The following is a 27,345-nucleotide window of genomic DNA, read 5'->3' on the forward strand; positions in this document are numbered from 1 at the left end:
AAGGGTCTAGGCCCGAAACGTCAGCCTCTCTGCTCCTATGATGCTGCTTGGCCTGCTGTGTTCATCCAGCCCTGCACCTTGTTGTCTCGGATTCTCTAGCATCTGCAGTTCCTACTATCTCTGGACAGTTGATGCAGTTTTGAAAATTTCCTTTTGAATCTTAACAAAAGGTGTCTGGCTGGTTTAAATTCCACCAACTGAGCCCCAAAAGGATGCACAATAACTTAGGATGCATTTCTTTAATTTAGTGTTCATCAATTAGAGATTGAGACGATGTACGATTTTGTATATCTATGAAAAGAAAGTCTACCTACCACCTTGGTTTGATGAAATGCCGAACCACAACAAGAACTCTGCAGTACAGTTCCTACAATAATATTTCAGCTACACATATTGAGCAGCTAGATGGAAACACTCAGTGAATTCCTCTCAAAGGAAGTTAATCTTGTGACAAAGAGATCTATACAAGTTTTTTGCATGGACTAGTTACAGAAAGGAGTACAAGAGACAGTTCTTTTTCTTTCCAACATCACCCCTGCAAAGAAAGGATCCAAAACCCATGCTTACATACGTTGAAATGGGGGCAGGCACATTAGGCAGAAAGGCATTAGACAGTAAAGAAAGAAAGGGATAAATGGCTAATACAAAAAGACTACGGTTTTTCCAAAAAGAAAAAGGACAAGAAAGTCATAACACTTCTAGTTCATGCTTGAAGGATTACTTAGGCGTAGGGGAAAGCTAAAGTTATAATACCATAAGAGTATACTTGCCATTAGCTCAGAAAAGGCCAGTCTTAACCCACTTCAGATAGTCACTCATGTACAATGCAGGTTAATCATAATCAAAGACCCATGTCAATATGAATCAAATCGCCAACCACTCAAGTTACATGAAGTCCGAATATTGCCATTCACACACACCCAATGAGCTCAGCTATAAGACAGCCGAACCGTTAAAAGTTATTAACTTATCAGCTAAATAATCTTAAAATAACAACATCTAAATTTACAAACTCACACTCGTCTGTAATCAGCTAATCTAAATGATTATAGTTCATATAACCTTTGCTATTAGTTCTGCTGTGAAATTACACCCATTAGCAATTTGCTACCAAACTCACAAATGGTGACTATATATTAATGCATTTTATTAAAATGTTGTGTAGCTAACTTGAATTGTGAATTGTAGCTGATATGGTGTTTAATGCATGACTTAGTTTGGTTTCTTCCTTGATGATTTGGCAAGAATTATTTCACTCTGCAGCTTGAGATAACCTTAACCAAGGATGAGCAGCTTCAATTAATTTTGGTCTAAAATTGGGTAACTTAGAAGACAAATTGGTAAGAACAGCCAGACTTCATTTATTTATAAATCTACACCAGGAGGTAAAAGCCCAAGTGATTCATCAGAAAGTCCGTGTGGAGTTTGCACATTCGCCCCGTGTCAACGTGTGTTTCCTCTGGGTGCTCCGGTTTCCTCCCACAGTCCAAAGATGTGCAGGCTAGGTGGATTGGCCATGCTAAATTGCTCATAGCGTTCAGGGATGTGTAGATTAGGTCAGTTTTAGGGGGATGGGTCTGGGTGGGATGCTGTAAGAGTCGGTGTAGACTTGTTGGGCCAAAGGGCCTGTTTCCACACTGTAGAGATTCTATAAGTATTACAGCGTAAAATTACGAATTCATCCGATTCCTTGGCCTGTGGTTTTTGGGATACCGAATTTGTGTTTTCTTGCAGAATATTCACTTGCTTGTTCTGTTTTCTGAAGTAAACCTGACTAAAAATCAATCTGGGTTGGTGGTGTAAAAGGCATATGTCCCCCAAAAATGGATTCAAAAATTTAACCCAAATTAAAATTACATTTCTTTCTTTCAAAAACAAAAAAAAAGTGGTTTTACATCAACATGCACTGAATTGTACAAGTTCCATTATTTACAAAAAAAGAGGAGTTGGGTAACTTTCTTCTCAGCTACTCAAAACCAACTGAATTAGTGCTATTATTGACTTTTGTTCCCGAGACCTTGAGTGACTTTGTCCTTGGACTGAGATTTTCAATGTCACAGACCTGTATTCAGTCAGCATTAAAAAGTTTTCCACCTCAATGCTCCCAGAGACAATGTCAGTATGGAGCAATTCTATTACACGTCAGTTCCTGGTGAACTGTGCATCAAATTTATTTGGATTCGAAGAGTCAATCACTTTTTGATCACTTAATTATCAAAATTAAAAATGAGCCTTCCCAGCCACCCTCTCTAGTCATTAATAATAAGCATCTTACTTGACTGTATTAGCTGCTACAGACAGTCAAAATATATCCTAAGCATATTTTGAACAGGATGCCCAAATAAAAAGATGATCCCAGAATTGGATCTTTGTTTCTTGCTAGTGGTCACCTGCATTGTCAAGTCTGTCAAACAGGAACAAACTTACCAGACAGACTTGCAGCTCAGCATTACCTAGCCAAAATTAAAATAACTGTGTGAAATCATTTAGTTGAAGTGATATGAAGCATGGCCACTACTGCAACAAATCAAAGTTTACCATTTGTAACAGCAAAGAGTTTGGACAATTTGCTAAATTTTTTAATCAAGATTGTGATTGTAGCAGGAGCCAACAGTACATTATCCACATTTCTCTTATTTAAATAACATTTCACTAAAAGTTGGATTCAAGTGAACAGAGCTTAGAGTATACATTTAAGTAGACGTGTGCAACTCTATTGTTCTTAATTCAAGAGGAGCGTAAGCATTCATTATTAGTCCATTTAGTTAATCATATTGCTTCAAACAACAACAAAAAAATAGCCTCGGTATCAGACCACGGATCAGCAAAACCTTTCGTAACCTGCCCGCAAGAGCAACAAGCTTTTATCAAGTTACACTTTATCTATTCAAAGACAGCTGCAATGTGTAATACCACGTACAAAAATAAAATAGGATTATAATCACTTATTTACTATCAATTGCATGGCAAAGAGGTGAGGTGTTTAACCTTTTATTCTTACTGTACTTTCCAATATTAGAAATAGGCTTTTCTAAAAACCAGAATACAGATTTATACTCAGCTGGAGATCATTGAATAGCTGATAATATAAAACCATTCATATATCTCAAAAGATCAAGAAAATAGCAGTAAAATAGCAGAGCTTTTTTCTTCTGTACACATGCACTGTACATACATTGACACTGGATCCCATGAAGTTTTGAACCACTGGGTCAATCATGGGCAAGGAAACTCCTGGTTTCCACTGAGTACTTCCCCTCCAACAATTAATCAGTCCTCCTCCATGCCATTTACTTGAGGATGCCAACAGCACTGAACGTACTCAGAATAGGAGGTTTAAATGCGCATCAAAAAAAAGTGATTTGGCTGAACTAGCTGAGGCAGAAAGGATATTCCTCTCAGGCTCAGTCTATGGCAGATGGTGAGGGAACTAAAGAGAGAGAGAAAATCCCATTTAACCACATCCTCAGCAGTATTAGATATTGCATACGTACCTGTCCATGACCATTCTAGGAGGAGGAGTGACCACTACACAGATCTTGTGGAGACAAAGTTCCTTCTTTGCTTTGAGGATACTGCTACACGACATGAGAGAAGGATACCACCATGCCTGAAAAGATCTTGCAGTTCTAAACTAGTCATCCCCAAGGTGCTGAAGGTGTCCATCTTCAGCCATTTCGATTCACTCCATGTGACAAGAAATGGCCGAAGGCACTGGATACTAGAAAGGCCATGGGCCCTACTAATATTTCAGCAGTAGTACAGATGATTTGTGCTCCAGAACTACACATACCAACTGTTCTTGTACAGCTATAACATTGGTCCTGTCCACAAAATGTAGGACAGCATCACTGCAGACAATTATTGCCTCATCATTCTACTCTCAACTCAACAGTGAAGTGACGTAAGGTGACGCTGACAGTGATATCAAGTGGCACTTACTCACCGTTGTTCTGTTTAGATCCCATCAAGAGAACTTCATCAGTGAGCTATCCGAAATCATAAAAGGTCAGTTGCAAGAATCTTCATGGATGGTTACACAGTTTACAATCCCATTCAACTTCAGCTGGAGAGTGTCAGATAACACCCAGGCCGCATAAATCAGGAGTGTGATGCAATACTCCTCACTTGCCCGGATGAATACAGCTCCAGCAACACTCAAAGTTCGACACCTTTTAAGACAAAGCATCCCACCTGATCGGCATCTCATCTACCATCAATATTCACACCAGCCCCACCAGCACACAGTGAAAGTAGTGCGTGCCATCTACAAAATGCACTGGAACATCTCAAAGCGCCTTCAACAGTTATTCCACGCCTGCAAACTCTAACACCGAGAAGAAGGAGGTCAGATTTTTTAAAAAACGCTTATTCTGGAAATGTGGGCTTCACTGGTTGGACCAGAGCTTATTCATAATAATTGTCATGGAAAAGGTGGTACCTCCTTGAACATTGCAGTCCGTTGGTACAGGTATACCCACAATGCTGTTAAGAAGGGAGTACCAAGATTTTGACCCAGCAACATTGAAGGAATGGCAATATATCTCAAAGCCAGTGTGTACAGGAACCTGTAGGTGGTGGTGTTCCTATTTATCTGCAGCTCTTGTCCTTCTCGATGGAAGTGGCTATGGGTTTGGAGGGTGCTGTCAATAGATCTGTGATGAATTTCTACACTATATCTCCTGGGTGGCACACATCACTGTTTGAGTGTTGGTCATGGACGGAGTGAGTATTTGAGGAAATGATGCCAGTTAAGTGATAGAGTGGGGGACATGCCAAGCCAGAAGTTTGTACACTGTTCGATTTCAATTCTGCTGCTGATGGCCAACACCACCTCGTGTTGCTGGATCGGTTCGAAATCCACATCCCACTTAGTATGACAGTTGTGCCACAGAGCACAATGGGGGTTATCCTCAATATGAAAATGGGACTTTGTCTCCATCAGCAATGTGCAGTGGTCACCCCCACTAATACAATCATGCACAGATGAATCATGGCAGGCAGATTAGAAAGGATGTGATCAAGTATATTTTTCTCTCTTGCTGGGGTCCTCACCACCGTGAACAGACTCAGTCTAGCAGCTAAGCCCTTTAGGACTCGACCAGCTTGGTCAGTATAGTGCTGTCAGCGTGTCTTGGTAATGGTCATTGAAGTGCTCCAAGCAGTGTGTATTCTGTGCCTTTATCACTGCCCATACATCCCCCATGTAGTGATCGACACGCTTCATCAGCTGGGGTTGCAGTACATGGTAAGCACAGGGTTCTTTGCCCCTGTTTGACCTGGTGCCATGAGACTAGTAGTGGTGAGAGTAGTGTCTACAACATGGTATTTAAAGGTATGATTCTGTGAGTACAATTGTGTTAGGCTGCTGCTTGACTTATTCAACATATAGCTGTAGGGTGGGTATTTACAACAAATTGACAATGGTTTCAGGAATCTCATTATCAGACTTTTGAATTCAGAGTTTATTTGAATTAATGTTCCATTATTTTCCATAGAGGGATTTGAACCCAGGTCCCCAGAGCATTATCTGGCTCTCTGCACCAGTTCAGTAACAATTCCACTGTCTTAGAAACAGCCCTTCCTGCAAGCTCCACTTCAAGTTACACATCATGCTGGCAGTACATCACGGTTCCTTCACAGGAGCTGGTGCACGACAAGGGCAGCAGTGGTTCCACAAACTACCTTCTCTAGGGCAATAAGGTATGGGGAAAAAGTGAGGTCCTTCTCACAGTGACACCTCATTCCATGAACAGATAAAAATTATACATCAATGTTGTTTATCGTCTTGAATATTCAGCATGCTAAGCACACAAGAATAACCATTGTAAATATCTTATATCTGAAAGTTCACCGAAGGGCTATCCAGTGAAGTTATTTAGTGCTGCTATAATAACAGTGAGCCAGAAGGTGGCAGGATCTACACACAGCTTTAACAAAAAGGATGTGGCACGGTTTACCAAAAGCAGATATGTTAATAAACAAGGAAAGTTAATTCATACTGTTTCTCCTTTAATCAGATATCACAAAGATGGTCCTGCACTGGTATGGAAAGAGGATGATAAGTATTTTCAAGCACCAGATTCAATTTCTAAAATGCCAAAAACTACCAGTAAGAACAGTTGCTTCGGGAGTCTGTGGAAAATGAGAAATCTTATTATGACTTCTTCATAAGTGAAGGTACAAAACACATCCATTTTTAATTTTTTTATATTTAACTTATTTTTCTAATCAAACTGAGGCGTTATTACACACCTCTGGAGCAAGAGGAACTTGAACCCGAGCCTCCCAATCCAGATTTAGGGACAGTAAAAATAAGGAGTACAAGGACTAGTGGAGAGAACAATATTACTCTGATCTTCAAAAGAAGGGAACAGAAGAAGAATTACTGTGAAGCTGTCTAACATCTTCAGTGGGGAAAATCCCAATCCATCTTACAAGACACAATTCCCATTAATTGAATGATGGTTGAAGGAAGACTGATACCGCATGCTTCAGCAATCAGTTGGACATGCTAGAGGATAACTGAAATTATTGATCAGAGCTATCCAAAGCAGATAACTAACTTGGCTTGTCAGCAACTAGTTAAGTAATTTCTAGATGCAAGGCATTTGACTCAGAATTCCATGTATAAACAAGCTATTGTAAATGTAGTTATCTGTGAAATCTCCATTGGAGTCTCCAAGGCACATTATCACTTCTTGCTCTCCTTGACCTTTCAGCTGTCTTTGGTGTGGCCAACAATTCTGCCCCATTCCTTCCATTGTCTTGATCAGTCATATTGCCATTGTTTATTTCCACCCCCACTGATCCAATTGCAGTGATCTCAAGCAATGGGCTGTCTTTTTCTGTCTGTACTTCTAACTTTAAAAAGATGTATGCTTGACCCCACTCTTCCTCATTTTTATGTTGCTTTTTGATGACTTCTTCTGAAAACATGGTGTCAAATTCTACACATACAGCTTTACCACTCCCAACCCCTGCTCAACTACTTTTCTGGCTATCATCTTGCTGACCCTTAACTTTGTTCAGTTAAACTTGATGAAGACATAAGCCACATTAGTCACTACCACAGGTTTCATTCCCCTTCTAAAGGCTGTCTTAGATCGAATCAGAGGATGCACATCATAGTATTATAATTGACTTAGAGTTAGATTTTTGTCTCTGTATCTTCTCCATTACTTTCTGCCTCTGATTACCTGTTTCTGCCCAGTCTAATCTCATCTACTGTTCAAACATTTGAATGCATTCAAGAGGTGACTAGATATAGCACTTGGGGTGAATGGGATCAAAGGTTATGGGGAGAAAGTAGGATTAGGCTATTGAGTTTGTCGATCAGCCATGATTGTGATGAATGGCAGAGCAGGCTTGAAGGGCCAAATAGCCTCCTCCTGCTCCTATGTTTCTAAACTGTCTTGTGGCTTCAGCACCTTTAGATTCACTTATTCCAAAACTGTCCTAGTTTCCTTTCCATCTTGTACTCATCCAAAATGTTGCTGCTCAAATTTCACCCAACACCAAGTTAGTGCTTGCTGTTCATCCTAGTCTTTGCTGCTACTGCGCTCTCCCACAACTTCAAAAATCTAAACTGTTCCTCCTTTTAACTTTCCATAATTTATAATACATTTGATTTCTGTTAACTTCATGCCATACCAATGTCTCATTTCCAAGACAGTGGATTTTTGTGCATCCTGACTGTGCTCCCATTGTTTCAGCTTCTTATACGTGCGCCCTGGAATTCATGACACAAATCCCTCTAGCGTATCCACATCTTGAAAACCATCCTTCAAACCAAGCTTTTGTGACTAACCCTCACAATCATTACTTTTTGACTCTGCATCCAGACCCTCACTCCTCTGTAAAAGTGTTTTAGGATATTTTGGTGATAGATAAATGTAGGTCGCTGCTGTTGATTGTTTGGTCCTAGACAATTCTTGTTAACCCAGAACATGCTGATTTTCATTAGTTATTTTACAAGCCAAATGGCTGCACCATGTTATCATCTCTCCCAGTGACAACTTGACACATTACCAGGCCTGAAAACTGGGAGCATTTATTTTCTTTGGAAAAATTCAACTTATTCAGGTATCTGTTTGTTTATACCAACCACCACTAGATTGGAAATCAAGCAAACACCAGCTTCACACTCCTCAAACTTGAAATCAGTGAAACACACCATTACATGTTCAGTAACTACCACAAGCAGGCATGGGAATTGGTAACACTGAAACACCAAAGCTCTTTGGTGTATGGAGGACTGCAATACAACTGGAATTGTCAAACCCATCATCATGCACTGTGTAGAACTCAACGGTGTAATCCAAAGCAGCATTCTGAACAAAAAACTTCATTTTGTTGTTTCCTTGTTGAATAGAGCAAGAGAGTGTCAAATGTAGGATCCACAAAAATAAACCTTGAGCCTCCCTTGGTTTGAGTTCAGTTCTGATTGCCCTGCTGTAGGAAGGACATAATCAAATGGGAAAGGGTGCAAAAAAGATTTGCAAGGATGTTACCAAGACCAGAGGGTCTGAGTTATCAAAGGAGAGATGGGATAGGCTGGGACTTTTTTTTCCTCTGGAGCATAGGAGATTGGAGGGGTGACCTTATAGCAGTTTATAAAATCATGAGGAGCACAGATAAAGTGAATGAGAAGAGTCTTTTCCCCAGCAGTCCAAAACTAGGAGGCATAGTTTTAATTGGAGAGGGGAAAAATTTAAAAGGGTCCTGATGGGCAACTTTTTCACAGAGAGGGTGGTGCGTATGTGGAATAAGCTGCCAAAGGAAGTAGTAGAGGTGAGTAGGATTACATTTAAAAGACATTTGGACAGGTGTATGGATAGGAAAAGTTTAGAGGAATAGGAGCCAAATGCAGGCAAATGGGAGTAGTTCAGTTTACGAAATCATGTCTACATGGATAAGTTGGGTCGAAAGGTCGGTCTCTTTCCTGTATGACTCTAAGAATTCCCCTTCTCGTCCCCGTACATTTTTGCTTCTCCCCAGCAGCAATCTCCTGCTTCATAAACGTTGAAGTGAAGCCCTGGTATTTATATCTCTGAGCCCCTTGCATCAATCATCCTTTCCCTCACATGCACCCCTGCCTAATGTTAAAGTCAGAACATAAGCTTCATAAAGTCAAATTATTCATTGTATCTTGTAAGCACCTTGATTCTTATATGCATCCACTGCACACGCAGTATGGCTTACCTTGACTGGTTTTAGGGAAACAGCATGTCTGAGTGCATGTGAAAATGTGAGACACTGCAGAGGAGTGATAAGTTTCTTTGCAAATGCAAAGTCTACTTTTCTTTGTAGATCCACAAATGATTTCCTATTCCAGTCCGTACAAGAGTCAGAGTTATCATACCAGGTTATTTTGATTATGACTCAAAATAAATTTTGAACTGATGCACTATTTGCAACCTAAATTGGACCTGGTAATAAACGCTTCAGCGCATACCGATGTCCTGCTGCATGGCCTGAGGGGACAGGTGGCTGGAATTCCTATGTGCCGGGTATGTCAAAGGATGACGGCTACTTTACAATAGATCAATAGAAAATCCAGGATCAAGCTGTCTCTTCAGTGAAGCCTCCCTTGCATATCTTAGAAGAGCACAAAACTATCCTTAGGCAATCACTCAGGATCAAGAGCAATTTGTTTCCACTCAGCTTTGATGGGATCATCAGTCATGCCCGAATCCAATGCACACAATCTGTGGACTCGGCCACGTTCAGGTCAGTTTAGGAGGGTTGGACAGATTAATTGTTTAGGACGTTTCTGCACTCTCAGAAACCTCAACTTGGCCTCAGCATTTATCGATGACAACCTTCCCAAAAAAATTGTTCTCCATATTTGTCAGACAGGAGCCATGACTCAGCAGGGACATTTGACCTCTTCTACAATACTATGATTTGATTTTGATTTTATTGTCATGTGTACTCAAGTCCAAAATTACAGAAATACAATGAAAGGTGCATCATGTTGCCACACAAGGCGCCATCTTAGGTCCAAGTTATGAGAATATCCCTAGGACATTTCTACAGTCTTCGTAGGAGTCTCATACCATGCTGGAGTCCTCTGTAGGACATTTGCTTTGGGAGTCTGGTGTTAGACATTCAAAAGGCATATCCCACCTGGGAGAGCTGAATTTGAGAGATTCATGTCTCAAGGCAGGGAATGTTGGTGGAGGATCTTGTGTGGATTCCACTGATGGTACTTTTCCAGTATTGAGGTACCTGCTTCGGAGTTGACGAGTGTCTGAAGAACATTGAAGCAAAGGGAGTGCTGCTACCCAGTAAATCACAGTCTTCAGATCCAGGTCAGCAAAGAAATTTTTACTCAGTTGAAGACTAAGCAAGAACGTTGGAGCCAATGATGAATTATCATCATCTATGTCAGGTATATGGATAGGAAAGGTTTAGACGGATACACAGGCAAATGGGACTAGTTCAGTTTAGGAAATCCTGTCAGCATGGGCAGAAGGGTCTGAGATTCTGTGCCGTATGACTCTACATCTGCTTTCATTGAGAGGAGATTCTTAAGATATGGAAAATGATCCACATTTAAAGGATATCACAATTGATCTTAACTGATGCAGAAATGCAGAAAGCTAGTTGAAAGGATGACTTTGTTTTGCACGGTGTTTAGTCAAATAAACATTTTCCCAATAGGGGGAAGCAACCCCCTAGTGGTATTATCACTGGGTTGTTAACCCAGAGACCCAGGTAATGTTCTGAGAACCCCAGTTCGATTCCTACCACAGCAGATGATGGAATTGGAATTCAATGAAAAAAAAATCTTGAATTAAGACTCTAATGATGACCATGAATCCATTGTCAATGGTCAGAAAAATCCATCTGGTTCACTAATGTCCTTTAGGGAGAGAAACTGCCATCCTTGCCTGGTCTGGCTTACATGACTCCAGACCCACAGTAATGTGGTTGACTCTTAACTGCCCTCTGGACAATTGCGAAGGGCAATAAATGCTGACCTAGCGAGCGATGGACTCATCCTGGGAAAGAGTTAAAAAAATTGCTTTAAAGACTTCAGCAAAGACCTGGAGCTTAGTTTCAAAGTGATAATGTATGCACATACACAGTACATACACAGTACATACACAGTACATACACAGTACATACACGAACCCAATGACTAAAGTTAACTTGACATTGGTTTTGAAAGAAGGCAATGTAGATTGCTGAACACCAAAAATATTACAGAAATTCAGAAAGACACAAGCACCTGTAAAAAACCCACATACCTGCTGTCACATCAAATCTGTTAAAAAAGAAGTCTGGACAGGAGAATGTGTTAATAAACTTGTAAAAGGATTATTCCAAATACTGACAATTTCAAGACCACAATATAGATTCTAAGGAAATAACTGCGGAACAGGTGATATGATGGAGTTTTAAACGGACTTTGAAAAATGCTTGCATTCTCAGCAATGCAAGACAAATTTATGACTAGTATACCATGTTACAAATGTTGCAACCAAAAGATTGGCGCACATTCTGGGAACAGCGATCAAGGAGTTATAAAAAAATCCAAGCAATCATCGATAATCAGGCAATCAAATGAACAGTAACTTTGGTAACAATGACTGTTACCACGTCGGCAGGAGTTTGCACAGTATGATGCAGGACACATCATCTGAAGTGTTGAGCAATTAAAGTGCAGGCAAAAATCAATAAGTAATTGCAGTGACCTACATTCCTCAGCTTCCTCCACTTCTTCACTCATCTTTCTCATTAAAATGAAAATTCCTTACGTACCAGCTTTTTCCAGCCACACAAGTAAATTATTACTTTGATTTCTGCATGCTAAGTGTTTTGGTGACCTTCTTACATTAAGCTGAGCTCCCATGTATTTGCTCAGGCTTTTTTAAAAATTTGTTCATGAGATAAGGACATTACGGCCTTGGCCAGCATTTATTTGCACATCCCTAATTACTCTGGGGAATGTGGTGATGAGCTGCCTTGTTGAACTGCAGCAGTTCTACTTCTCTCTGGAACGGGGTCGGGGGTGGGTGGGGAGAAGAGGTGTGGGGGTTAGGAAGGAGTTTGAAATTTTGATCCAATTTAATTCCTGGTCAGGACTTTGAGGGGAATTTGCAGGTGATGGTGTCCCTGTGCATCTGCTGCCTTTTCCTTTTCTCGGTGTTAAAAGGCATAGGATTGGAAGGTGTTACAAGGAGTTTGGGCGAGTTACTAAAGTGGATATTGTGGCTGGCACACTTTGCTGCTACTGCATGTCAGTGGTGAAAGAGGTCAATGTTGAAGGTGGTGCAAGTCAAGCTTTGAGATATTGGAGCTGCACAAATCTATGCAACTAGACTGTATTCTGTGATCTTTGTCAATGGTGGGCAGGCCCTGCGAAGATGGAAGGTGAGTTAAGCGTGACAGACTTCCAGCCTCTGACCTACTCTTGTAGCCACGTTATAGCTGGTCCATGCTTCAGCCTTTTCTTTTGGACTGAAGTGCTGGCCTCCCCTATTAAGATGGGAATATTTGTGGAGCTACCTCCTCCAGTGTGTTGGTTAATTGTCCTGCACCATTCATGGCTGATGTGGCAGGAAAGTTTAGATCTGATCCAATGGTTGTGGGATTTTGTAGCCCTATCTATTGTGTGCTGTTTCCACTGTTTTATATGAAGTAGACCTGTGTTATAGCTGCAACAGGTTTCCATTGCTTTTTCAAAAAAGTTGTGCCTAGTGCTGTTACTGGCATACCCTCCCACCCTCTTCATTAAACCAGGGCTGGCCCCATGATTTGATAGTAACAGCAGAATGTGAGATATGCTGAGTCATGTGATCACAGATTATACTCAAATGCTACTCTGCTGCCACTGATGGGCCACAGTGCATCATGGATACCCAGCCTGGAGTTGCTAGATGTGTCTGATATCTGTCCCATTTTGTACAGTAATAGTGGCACACACAATGGAGGGTATCCTCAAAGGCAAAGACAAGACTGTGTTACTACAATGACTGTGCGGCGGTCACTCCTGCTGGTATGGACACTAACAGGTAGATTGGTGAGGACAAGGTCAAGCAAGGTTCTCCTTCTTATTGGTGCCCTCACCGCCTGCCACAAACCCAATTGAGCAGCTATATCCTTTTGGATGCGACCAGCTTGGTCAGTATCAAGCCACATGTGAAGGATATTTAAGTCCATCACCCAGAGTACGTTCTGTGTCCTCGCCACCCCTCACTGCTTCCTCTAACTGATCCACAACATGGAGGAGTACTGGTTCAGGGGGGCAGGGGTTGTGGTGGGGTGGTGGTGGCTGCTGGTAGCAGTATTTGGTAAATAGCAAGACCAGTAGGACAGAATACATTTTGGAACAGAGCTCCGAATTTCAGTACAAGCCCCCACGTTAATAAGGAGGATTCTGTTATTTCCAGTGCCACGGTCAATGCTAATTTGATTTCATTTTTTTAAACTTTATAGTTGCATCATTCAACTGAGTAGCTTGTTCGACCATTTCAGCAGGCATTTAGAGTCATCCTCTGGGGCCAAAGTGACATATAGGCCCAAAACATGCAAGTCTGGCAGATTTCCTGCCCTAAAGGGCATTAGATAGGTTTTAAATGACATTTGGCTGTGGTTACATGGTTACCATTAAGCTAGCTTTTTAATTACAGATTTATTTTTTATTGAATTCTAATTTCTCCATCAGCCACATTGAGGTTCATGCCCGTGTCACCAGAACGTTAGCCTGGGGCTCTGGATTACTAACCCAGTGACATGACCACTAGCCCCATGTTATCATTATATCATCCTACACCTCCCATGGACATAGGAGAGCTCATGACACCCTTCCAGAACAAAAACCTGCATTGTGCTGGCCAATATCTATATCTCAATCATCACAAAATCATCAGATCATCATCACATCACTGTTTGGTGACTATGCTGTCCACAAAGTCAGTTGTGCTTTCTAAACAACAACAGTGATTACATTTCAAAAAGTGCTTCTTTGGCTAGAATATACTTTGACACCCACAATGGTTGTGAAAAGTGTTATACATGTGCATGTCTGTCTTTATTATCCATAAGACTGTAAGACATGGGGCAGAAGTAGGCCGTTGAGTCTATCGGCTTTGCTCGACCATGGCTGATCTGATAGACCTCAATTTCACTTTCCTGCCTTATTCCGATTACCATTCATTCTTACTAATTAAAACTTTATTTTCACAACTTTGAATACTCTTAGCAACATATCCCTTTGTGGTAAAGAATTCCACAGATTCATAACCCTCAGAAAAGATTCTTCATCATCTGTCTTAAATGGATGAACCCCTTACTCTCAGATTATATCTCCGGTCTTAGACTCTCTCACGAGCAGAAACAACCTCTCAGCATCTACTCTGTCAAGCCCCTAAAGAATATTATCTTTCAATAAAGGTCAGCTCTCATTCATCTAAACTCCAGTGAGCACAAGCTCAACATACTCAACCTCTGTTCATAAGTGAAGTCCTCCATGCCCAGGATCAACCAAGCGAACCTTTTCTGGACTGGCTCCAATGCCAGTATATCTTTCCTCAGATAAGGGGACCAAAACTGTTGATAGTATTCCAGCTGTGATTTGACTAGTGCCTTGTATAGTTTTTAGCAAGACCTCCTTTTTTTAAAAAAATTATTATTATAGTCCATTCCCTTTGAAATAAAGGCTAACAATCCATTTTCCTTCCCCACTACCTGCTGAACTTGGTTGCTAGCTTTTGGCGATTATGCAAGTGCAATCCCCAAGTCCATCTCTCTGTAGCTTTCTGCAGTCTTTGCTCATTTATATAACATTCAGTTTTTCTATTCTTCCTGTCAAAGTACAGAACCTTACATTTTCCAATATTTAGCAGATGGGGAGTACAGAGTTTTCCCAATTTAACTTGTCTCTACCCCTAGAACAAAGAAAATTACAGCACAGGAACAGGCCCTTCGGCCCTCCAAGCCTGTGCCAATCCAGATCCTCTATCTAAACCTGTCGCCTACTTTCCAAGGATCTGTATCCCTCTGCTCCCTGCCCATTCATGTATCTGTCCAGATACATCTTAAATGACGCCATCGTGCCCGCCTCCACCACCTCCGCTGGCAACGCGTTCCAGGCACCCACCACCCTCTGTGTAAAGAACTTTCCACGCATATCTCCCTTAAACTTTTCCCCTCTCACCTTGAAATCGTGACCCCTAGTAATTGAGTCCCCCACTCTGGGAAAAAGCTTCTTGCTATTCACCATGTCTATACCTCTCATGATGTTGTGGACCTCAATCAGGTCCCCCCTCAACCCCCGTCTTTCTAATGTAAATAATCCTAATCGACTCAACCTCTCTTCATAGCTAGCGCCTTCCATATCAGGCAACATCCTGGTGAACCTCCTCTGCACCCTCTCCAAAGCATCCACATCCTTTTGGTAATGTGGTGACCAGAACTGTACGCAGTATTCCAAATGTGGTCAAACCAAAGTCCTATATAACTGTAACATGACCTGCCAACTCTTGTACTCAATACCCTGTCCAATGAATGAAAGCATGCCGTATGCTTTCTTGACCTGCGTTGCCACCTTCAGGGTACAATGGACCTGAACACCCAGATCTCTCTGTGCAACAATTTTCCCCAGGGCTTTTCCATTTACCGTATAGTTCGCTCTTGAATTGGATCTTCCAAAATGCATCACCTCGCATTTGCCTGGATTGAACTCCATCTGCCATTTCTCCGCCCATCTCTCCAATCTATCTATATTTCTGCTGCATTCGCTGACAGTCCCCTTCACTATCTGCTACTCCTCCAATCTTAGTGTCATCTGCAAACTTGCTAATCAGACCATCTATACCTTCCTCCAGATCCCTCTGGAGACTGTGTCTTCATCACCATGGCCTTCCCACTTATTTGTGTCGTCTGCAAACATGGTGATAATACATCCATTTTCATTATCCAAGTCATTAATATATGTTGTAAACAATTGTTTCCCCAACACTAATTCTTCTGGTACCCCACTGGGTCCTGGTTGCTATCCTGAAAATATCCCCTTTATCCCAATTCTGACCTGTTCATTAGCCAGGTCTCTATCCATGCTAATGTACTATCCCCAACTCCATGGCTTTTATTAAAAGTAGCCTAAATATGTGGTAGTTTATCAAATGTCTTTTGGAAATCCAAATAAATGATATCTACTTTAAGAATCCTGCTTGTTCCCTCTTCAAAAGAACTGTAATAAGTTTGTCAGGCATGACTTCGCCTTCATGAAGCCACATGGACTCCATTTGATTATATTATATATTTCTAAATGCTCTACCATTACATCCTTTATAACTGACTCTAACATTTTCCCAATGACAGACATTAAGCTAACTGGCTTATAGTTAGCCGTTTGTCTATTATTTTTGAATAAGGGTGTTACATTGGCAGATTTCCAACACTCGACGACTTGGCCAGAATTTAGGGATTCTTGGAAGATTTTTACCATTGCATCTGCTATCTCTGCATCCACTTCCTTTAAAATCTTAGGATGCAACCCATCAGGTCCAGGGAACTTAAACCTTTAGGCTCATTAGTTTCCCTAGTGCTTTTCCTCTAGTGATAGTTATTGTGTTCATTTCCAACCCCCACTTTAGATCAAGCAGTCATCCTCAAACATGCCCAGCCAAGTTGTAGGTTAGACTGTGTCTTGACAGCTGTCTGGAATCGGAGTACAGACTTGCACACTCACTGTGTTTTGGTCGCATACAAGATGAACTTTAATCAAGAGAAGTTACTTAAAAAGTTAACAAAATCTCCTGGCTAATCTGGAGATTAACAGATTAAACCATGAGTGTAGTCATAGAAACAGAGCAGAAGATGGGAGTAGGGGTAGGCCTTTGACACTGAGCCTGCTCCACCATTCAATATGATCATGGCTGATCGAACTCAATACCCTAATCCCACCCTCCCACAATATCCCTTTAGCCACAAAGGCTATATCTATGCCCTTCTTAAAAACACAATGTTCTGGCCTAAATCTCTTTCTGTGATAATGAATTCCATAGGGTCACCATTCTCTAGACAAAGAAATTTCTCCTCATCTCAGTCCTTACCCTTATCCTTAAAACTATAAACCTTAGTCTGGACTCCCCTACCATCAGGAACATCCTTCCAGCATCCAACCTGTCCAATTCTGTTAGAATTTTATAGGTTTCTACATCAATTTTCATAGTGGAAGATACCAGTAGCATAGCAGAACTTCAAGACAACCAGGGGGCAGAAGTGAGTGTAGTAGCCATCGTGAAGGAAAAACGTACTGGGGAAGTTGAAAGGTCTGAAAGTAGATAAATCACCCAGACCAGAAGAACTACACCCAAGAGTTCAAAAGGAGACAGCCGAGGAGATTGTCTAGACGTTGGTGGCTATCATTCAGGAACCATGGACGGTCCCAAAAGGACTAAAAACATAGGTCTTATAGTAGCCATTTTCAAGAAGGGAGCGAGGCAAAAGACGGGAAACTGTAGACCGTTAGCCTGACCTCAGTCATTGGCAAGATTTTAACAGTCCATTATTAGGGATGAAATTGCGGAATGTAGTTGAATCATAGACTCACTGCAGTGTGGAAAGAGGTTATTCAGCCCATCAGGTCCACACCAACCCTCCAAAGAACATCTCACCTAGCCCCACATACTATCCCTGTAACCCCACAAATTACCATCGCTAACCCACCCCCAGGACACTACAGACTACCAATCCACCTAACCTGCACATCCTGGGACTGTGGGAGGAAACCCATGCAGGCACAGGGAGAACACACAAACTCCACCTGGGAGTGGGAATCAAACCCAGATCCCTGGTGCTATGAGGCAGCAGTGCGAACCACTAAGCCACCGTGTCACCCAAGGTAGAAATGCGTGGTAAAAAGGGCTGAATCAGCACGGTTTCATCACCAGGGAAAAAGTCATGCCCAACAAATCTGTTAGAATTCTTTGAGGAGGCAATGAGCAAGTCAAACAAAAGGAGAGCCAGTGGACATGATCTATTTGGATTTTTAGAGGCCTTTGACAAGGTGCCACACAGGAGACTGCTATACAAGAGCCCATAGTGTCAGGAGCAAGGTACTGGCATGGATCAAGGATTGGCTGACTGGCAGAAGGCAGAGAGTGGGGATAAAGAGGTTTTTTTCAGGATGGCAGCTGGTGACTACTGGACTTCAGCAGGGGTTGGTGTTGGGATCACAGCTATTCACATTATACATTAATGATCTTGGTGAAGGAACCGAGGGCATTGTTGCTAAATTTGCAGAGGACATAAATACTTATTGTGACATGTTCAGCTGTGTTAACAAAACCGTGCCTTGTTACCATTCAAACATAACTCTGAATATTTCCAAAGTACAGTATATATCTTTTAAAATTCTGTAATAAAATGCTGCTTGATGTTCTATGTTCAGAGGCTGATTTGTAAATGAGTTTGAGAAAAAAAAAGTCAAGAAAAATCCCTGCGCAAAGCTAATGCAATTTTGGCTGCAATCTGCATCCAGATTACAACAGAGACACTACTTCCAACGTACTGTAACAGCTCTAAATCATCAGAAAATAACTGATGAAATAAAAAGAATTCAATAAATGTTAAAGCCTACCTCTCTTCCTTACATTCAGAATGATTATTGCACCCAAAGATGAAACTCAAAAACCCATTCTCAATCTTATTCGCTAAACAGATTACTGTACAGCAATTTTGGGTAGAACACACTAAAGTAAATCAGAATATTTTGGAAAGCACCCAAGGTGTACATAGTTAATACATTAGGCATCATAAAATTCAAAGTTTTATTTTAAAAGTTGAGCTTAAGAGTAAATAATTACAGATTACAAGAAGGTCCTTTAAAGAAAAAGCTGCTTAACAAGAAATATAACCACCACTGTGGAGGGAAAAGCTCATCCCCTTACAGGGATTGTCCCATCCTTCCTGTTTGGATTTCCTGATTATCAATTATAAAAACTTTCGCGTAGGATGAATAAAATCACTTTCCTTCCTTTCCCATTTCCCTTTTCCAAACAAAGTGGTCCTTGGCCAGATTAAACAACAAGTAAATTCTCTCGTCCCACTCCCAACAAATCCATTAATGTTCCAACACAAGTTTTTTTTAAAACATCACTTTTTTTCTGTTTAGGACAGATTTAAGTTATTACTGATAACAGGGGTCTGCTTAGAAATAGGAATGTGATCTTCCAGTAAACATTTACCTCATTGCATTGAAGGTCAGGTAAGACATACAATGAATTCTTCATGACGGCATCATGACCAAAAGATCAATGCTGGCACACATGTCAAAAAAAATTTACTTCCCAAACGCAAAGTCCTCATCTAACGAAAAAGCGTAACAAATCAACCTTTGTCCACAGCATCCTCTTAAATTAAATATTCAACAAAGTCAGCGAAGCCATTATTGTCCAATCCATTTACAATTAACATCATGAAAACAGTAGTTCAATTTAATAGTTTTCTATCTGTTACATAGTCGCCAGTCAAATAACCTATTCCAAATGTGAATATTTGCTGCTACATTTTAGTTATATCGTTGCATGGCCACATGTATGTTGTTGAAAAATGACTTACTTCTACATTTAGAACAACGGCTCCGATCATACTCTATCAGCTCAGCACGCTTGACATGATCTCTCGAAAATATTCTTGCATGGTCCTTTTCTTGGCGCAAACGAGCTGCTTCTTCTTTGGCAAATACACCCAAGTCTTGGGTATATCTACCATACATCTAACAAGAAAATGGAAAAACAGAATCAAGTAAAAACATAAACCTAAACGGCATTATTAACATGAAAATAAAGGGCCATGTTTCCATCCCAATTCAAGCTTCTGTTTATCTTCATCACCTCTGTTGATTTGGTAAGCATTCAACCAAGTCAACTCTCTTCTACAACGGAACCAACTACAGGCAGGTTTTCCAAAGAGGGATGTCTAGAATTATTGCATTTGCTGTTGACAGATGTTGCTGAGATGCATGATTATAGTTACTTTACCACTGCACTTTTGGCACATTTTATGGAGTGAAATTATCACTTTTTGTGACAAAACACCAGTTAGCTACAAGGTCAAACCCAGTTTTAATTCTCATTTACTCATAAAAATGCATACCCTAGCTGTTACGAATAAACAAGTTAATGGGTGGGAACTACAAGTAATAAAATGGTTTTATAGAGGCGGAGAGTGCTCAGCACACAAGAAAAGTATTATGTTGCAATCAATGCCAGACAATGTATGAGGAGGGGAAGCTGAGGGGAGTACTGGTGATACTCGCAGTGCTACACTGACTCAGTGGCAATAATTCTGACCTGGGTCACAAGGTCATGAATTCCCAATCCAGACCATGTGAAGATGCAATCCAGGCCATCACAGATAACCCGTCATTCACCACTGTGCAGTTTGTGGAATCTTGACACATGAAAATTGGCTATTGCAATGCCCTGCACTAAAACCATGACGACACTTCCGACAGCACTATTTCAAAGAAATACTTGATGCACCTTGTGAAGTCCCAAGCACCTAAAACACAGGATATAAATGCAAACTCTTTCTTTTAGTGAGATAAGTTACACAATAAAATCTTCTGATTTCTAGACTCAAGGTAGATTTTTTAAAAATAGGATTTTGTTTCTTTTAAAGATTACTGTCTTTGCTATGGGAAAGAGGGAAAATAGGAGAATGGAGCAGCAGATTATTTTCAATCCTATGATGTCACATGTAAGTGGTTGGATAACATTGAACCGTATTATTATACGGTGGAAATGTGATCTGCACCATCATGTTAGAGCATTAAGACAAGTTTAGCACAAGTAGAATAAAAGACTGTTTCTATTAGTTGGTTGCAAAAAGGTATGGTATACAAATTAAAGTCCATGGGATGTCAGGAAGAACATTTTTTTATTACCCTGCAAGTGGCAATGATCTGGAACTCTTTGCCTCCCAAAGTGGGGAATAATAAAAAAGAGACAACTATTAGAAGGGAAAATCTCATAGGGCTTTGGGGTTACAACTGGGCAATGGGACTGACTAGATTCCATGAGAGAGAGCCTGTAAGGGTTCGGTGCACTGATTGGCCTCATTCTATGCAGCAACAACTAATTGAACAAAGACTTACTGAAAATCGGAAAAATGTGTCAATTTTTCATTACCCATTTATATTCTAGTCAGACCATGGAATTGAATCCAAAAATATTACTTTTTCAAAACAAACTGTGTTATGTCTGGCAAAGTAAACTGTCACAGTTTATCTCTAGATCTCTTCCTGGAATAGGTATAATCAAAAACAAGATGTCTAGAGCAACTTTCTACATTTACTACCCATTCTTGCTGAACTGGAATGAGGACGAACAGAGGCCAATTGAATGTCCTATACCAAACTCCCCAATAACTTGCTTGTGACAAGAGGTACTCAGGATTGATTTGACTTCTTATATTGTGTGGTGGGTTTATTTTGAAGGTCTAAACAGACTGGACTGTCCAGACGATATCCAGACACATGGGAACTTATTACTCAATGTTCTCTTCAAGATTAGCTCATAATTTCCAGACATCAAATATAATTGAATTCTCAAATACAGCAGTATGAAGTAGAATTTCAAACATCTCTCCTGTAGGATGTTGCTGGCTGCTAGCCTAAGAACTGTAAGCAGAAGAGCCTTCCAATCCTCAGTAACAAAAAAAAAATCACACAATTAAGATTGACTGTCCAAATCTCTCTCAAGTTCAGGATACCTCCAGAAATCAATATACAATAAAATCGCGAAAAAAAAACCAACTGGTCCTCTCTAACCAAATCATTCATAAAGACTGCAAGTTAGAAACCCGGATGCCAAAGTGTGGCCTCTAAGGTGGAGATAGGTGGGGACAAAAATTCACAGATATAGATATAGCCATGAAGTTCCCTATTTAAGGCAGAATACTATCTGTAGGATAACTAATTATTGGATTTAACTATGTTCCATCAAATTAGATTGACCTTGTCTGGAGAAACAATTCCTTTTCCTGGCTAAACTAAAGGAATATTTGCAGTGGCACTTCTGACTTTGTCCAGCCCAGTCCAATACTGGCACCTCCACATCAGCGTCAACCATGGTTCAGTGGTAGGGGCTGTCACCTCAGCGTCAGCAGGCTGAGGTTTGAATTCTTGCTGCAGAGACCAGAGCTCTCAAAGCTTAGCTGACAAGCCCATGCAGTACTGAGACAGCAGTGTGCAAAACTGACTGCTGCTTTTCCTGTATGACAATAGTGGCAACATGTCAGAAGCTGCAAAGCACTTTGAGACTCCAGCAAGTGAAAGGCACTTTTCAAATGCAAGCCTTTATAGATTGTACTTGTGATTATTCCATTGAAGTAGGCAGTATATGTTTTACAAAATCCATGGTGACAAGCCATTCTACCAAATCACATGACTCTCAAAAACAAGTTAAAACCGAACCTCCATGAGAAACAAATGAAACAGCTTTAAAAAAGGACTAATTATGAAATACAGAAAGTGGTAGAAAATGCCCACTCATTCATAATTCAAAGATTTGCACATTAGAAAAGAGCCTTGAATGTGTTTAATTATACAAGCGAAAAATAATATTTTAAAAAACCAATTATAAAGCACTTTACACAGCCAAAGAGTTTACAGCCAATGAAGTGCTTTTGAAGTGTAGTCACCATTGTACTGTAGGTGACACAGCACTGCAAATTCCCACAAAGAGCGATGTGATAATGATCAGGTAATCTGTTTTTATGATATTGATAGATATCATCCAGGCACTAGGGATAACTCAGAGATAGCAAGAACTGCTGATGCTGGAGTCAGAGACAACAGTATGGAGCTGGAGGAACACAGCAGGCCAGGCAGCATCACAGGAGCAGGAGAGTTGACGTTTCGGGTCAGGACCCTTCAGAAGGGTCTTCACTGCCTTCATTAGTCTGGCCGTTGAGTATAGCAGTTGGGAGGTAATGTTGCAGTTGTGCAGGATGTTGGTGAGGGTGCACTTGGAATATTCTGTTCAATTTTGGTTACCTTGATATAGGAAGGATGTTGTTAAACTGGAAAGAGTGCAGAAGACATTTACAAGGATGTTTCCAGCACTCAAGTGACCGAGTTATAGGGAAAGGTTGGACAAGCTAGGACATTTTTCTTTACAGCGTAGGAGACTGAGGGGGGACCTTATAGAAGTATACAAGATCATGAGAGGCATGAAGATGGTTGAATGCACTCTGTCTTTTACCCAGGGTTGGGAAATCAAGGACTAGAGGGCATCAGTTTAAGGTAAAAGGGGAAAGAATAAATGGGATCCTGTGGAGCAACCTTTTTACACAGAGGGTGGTACGCATATGGAATGAACTGCTAGCAGAAGTGGTTGCGGTAGGTACATTAACAACATGTAAAAGGCATTTAGATAAATACATGGAAAGGCTAAGAAGGAGATGGGCCAAGTGCAGGGAAATGGGGTTAGCATGGATAGACATTTTGATTGGCACGGACCAGTTTGGGCCAAAGGACCTGTCTCTGTGCTGTAGGAGTCTCTATGACCTCTCTGAGCATTTCTAACTCATGTTTAGATTTTAGATTTTCAGCATCTGCAGTATTTTGCTTTGTGTCATTTGTAAGAGGAGTGAAAGTAATGACCCTTTTAGGCACAGCCCACAGACTGTAGTGCATTCACGTTTGACAGTGCACATTCTAATGACATAATTGAAGCTTATGGCACGTAGATGTTTAAAGTACAATCTCGCATATCAAACTACAGTTCAAGTGCATCTAAACATTTAACTGATGACCACTCTTCAGAGTGCTATTTTTAGCAAGACCACCTGGAATGTATTTATGCCACTAATGCTACAGTTTGGTTGTAATGCATCATTTTAATGTGCATGAATGTGTTGAAGTATGATATGTTGAGCTTGTGCAGTTATCCTGGATAAATTATCTTTTTCCCTCTCTCCTTAACAATAGTAAGTAAACACTTTAACGCCATGCTGTCCAAGCAAATATTTCAGAAATGGTATGGTATCATTCTGAGGTTAAGTGTAATACTGGATTACCAGACAACCCAAACAAGCTAGAAAAGTGATACACAGTAGTTTAAGATTTAATTAAACATCTGTCTATGTTTCTGGAACTTAAAATGTAGTGAAGTTTAATTTAATCTTATTAATTAAGTGTGTTACGAATGGTATCTGTGTACACAATTTGTGTGGAGTTGCTCATGTCTGCAGATCAGCAGTTGTGATGCCACACAGATACATTTTGTCTTACCTAATGGCCTATATTTTTTGGACAAGTGTTGTCTTGCCCAGAAACTGTAAATACTGTAAATGGATAATGGTCAGCCAGAGTGTAGTTGGTCTCACTCTTGACCTTAAGTCATTAGGTTGTGGGTCCAATTCCATCTTCTGAGATATATGACAAAATATCAAGGGTGACACTCCACTGTAGTACTGTTAAAGATGCCGTATTTTGGATGATGTTTTAAACCGTGACCACATCAGTTTGCTTGAGTGAATTGAAAAGATCCAGTGGCCCTATTTCAAAGAAACAGGGAGTTATCCCTGGTACAACACAGTGTGGAGCTGGAGGAACACAGCAGGACAGGCAGCATCAGAGGAGCAGGAAAGTTGACATTTCTTCACTGCCCAAAATGCAACACCTCACACTTATCTATATTAAAGTCCATTTGCTATTTCTTGGCCTACTTTCCCAGCTGCAATTTCTGTTAACCTTCCTCACTATCCACATACCATCTATTTTAGTGTCATCTGCAAACTTACTAATCATGCCTTGTACATTCTCATCCAAATCATTGATATAGATAACAAGCACCAATAGGCCCAACACCGACCCGAGGCACACCACTAGTCACAGCCTTCAGTCCGACAAGTATCCTTCCACTATTACCCTCTGCTTCCTACCATCAAACCAATCGTGTATCCAATTTATCAGCTCTCCCTTAATTCCATGACATTTAACCTTCTGGAGCAGCCTACCACGTGGAACCTTATCAAAGGCCTTACTGAAATACATGTAGACTATGTCTACCACCCTGCCCTTATCAATCTTCCTGGTCACTTCATCAAAGAACTCTAACAAATTTGAGAGGCATGATCTCTCATGCACAAAGCCATACTGACTGCTCCTAATCAAACCCTGCCTTTCCAAATGCATGTATATCTTATCCCTCAGAATCTTCTCAAGTAACTTACCTACCACAGACGTTAGGCTTATTGGTCTATACTTCCCAGGTTTTTCTTTGCAGCCCTTCTTGAATAAAGGCACAACATGCGCTACCCTCCAATCTTCCGGGGCCTCATCCGTGGCTAAGAATGATGCAAATATAACATCCAGGGCCCCCACAATTTCTTCTCTAGCCTCTTGCAGGGCTCTTGGATATATCAGATCCACCTTCATGTATTCTAATACTTCCAACACTTCCTCTACTGTGAAATGGACTGTCCCCAAGATATCGCCACTAACTTCCCCAAGTTCCAAAGTCTTCATGTCTTTCACCATGGCAAACACAACGCAGAATTAGTCACTGAGGACCTCGCCCATCTCGTGGTTCCACACATACATGTTCACTTTGATCCTTGAGGGGTCCTATTCACGCTCTAGTTATTCCTTTTCCTTTAATATACTTAAAGAATCTCTTCAAATTCACTTTAATCTTCACAGCCAAAACTATCTCGTGCCCCTTTTCACTCTCCTGATCTTCTTCTTCAGTAAACTCCTGTAACACCTATATACCTCCAGTGATTCCCTTGTTCTCAGTTGCCTGTAGCTGAGCCATGCCTCCTTTAGTTTTCTGATCAAAGTCTCAATATGTCTTGTCATTCAGGGTTCCCTACTCCTGTCAATCTTGCCCTTCACCCTCACTGGTTCATATAGACCTCTAACTATCACACTTTTAAAGGCCTCCCACTTGCCAGAGGTCCCTTTGCCTACAAAAAAACTACTCCAATCAAACTCTGCAAGCTCCTGTCTAATTCCAAAATTCGCCTTGCCCCAATTTAGAATGTGAACCTGTGGACCAGTTTTGTCCCTCTCCATAACTATTTTAAAATTAATAGAACTATGGTCACTGGTCCCAAAGTGCTCCCCCACTGTCACCTCAGTCACCTGTCCTGCCCTATTTCTTAACAGTAGGTTGAGTTTTGCCCCTTCCTGAGTAGGACGCTCTATGTACTGCCTGAGAAAACTTTCCTGAATACATTTAACAAATTCCACCCTATCTAAGCCCTTGACTCTATGGCAGTCCCAGTCTAAGTTAGGAAAGTTAAAATGCCCCACTGTGACAACCCTCTTGCTCCTGCAAGTCTCTACAATCTCCCTGCATATTTGTTCTTCCAATTCCCATTGACTATTTGGGGGCTTATAGTACAACCCCAATAAAACCACCAGCCCTTATTTCTTAGCTCCACCCACAAAGCCTCACTGGATGATCCCTCAGTTATTTCATCTGACTCCTGCTGATATTGGGGGGTCATATTTACTGACTGATGGTTCAACTAAACAATTGTTGAATTCAGTTGCCTTGGCATTCTAGCGTCTCCCTTGCCATCACAATTTGTTCACTGTAAAAACACAAATACATATACTGAAATGACTTGCTTCTTGACTATGCTCAATACCACTGTCCTATAACCTATCGCAGAGCTTCCATTTTGTTATTCCTACTCACTTCCCTCTCCACTGAATTAAAATTTCTTAAGTTTCTATCTTTCATCAGTTCTGATGAGCGGTCACTTGGACTTAAAACATTAGTTGTGATTCCCTCTTCATGGATGCTGCTTGACCTGCTGAATTTTGTCAGCAATTTTTGTTTTTATTTCAGATTTCCAGCAATTGCAGTATTTTGCTTTTGTTTCGTTGTACATTGATAATGTGTGTTCCAGATTATATAACCCCAAGAATATTGTTCTCTAACAATTTATTGCTACACTAACTCAAACCTTTCTCTTAACCCATCTATTCTTTGAATCGTACAATTAAGAGTCAATAAAATCAAGAGGTTAAAAGGAAGTAAACTGGCAGTAATAATTTACTTCAGAATATGGATTTTTTTTAAAATTGTACTGTTAAAACAATGGATATTCTTTGCCCATTAATGTCGTAGTAGAATAGGTAGACCATCATCACTGCTGCTAAATGCCAGATAAATTATTCAAGTAATTCTACAATAGTTTAACTATGAAGCAAGTGTGGCTATAAAACACGTTTTGTCTAATCCAAAAACATTAATTTGACTCTGAAAGTATTTCAAACACCTTGTCACCAAATGAAAATGTTTTGACTATTACCGATCATTTGGAGGAAAGTCATTAAAAAACATTCCTCATGCATATAAC

General features: G+C 40.6%; 1 protein-coding gene across 1 annotated transcript in view; it reads right to left on the reverse strand.

Moving 5' to 3' along the window:
- LOC109928881 (chloride channel protein 2) overlaps window positions 1-27,345 on the reverse strand; it is a 305,011-nt gene that overhangs the window by 176,061 nt on the left and 101,605 nt on the right. The window contains exon 2 of the mRNA XM_048604584.1: window positions 19,579-19,735. Within this exon, the coding sequence (XP_048460541.1) occupies window positions 19,579-19,735 (157 nt within the window). The remainder of the gene's footprint in view (window positions 1-19,578; window positions 19,736-27,345) is intronic.

Source organism: Rhincodon typus, chromosome 13, assembly GCF_021869965.1.
Source record: "Rhincodon typus isolate 14 chromosome 13, sRhiTyp1.1, whole genome shotgun sequence".
In the NCBI taxonomy this organism is placed as follows: domain Eukaryota; kingdom Metazoa; phylum Chordata; class Chondrichthyes; order Orectolobiformes; family Rhincodontidae; genus Rhincodon; species Rhincodon typus.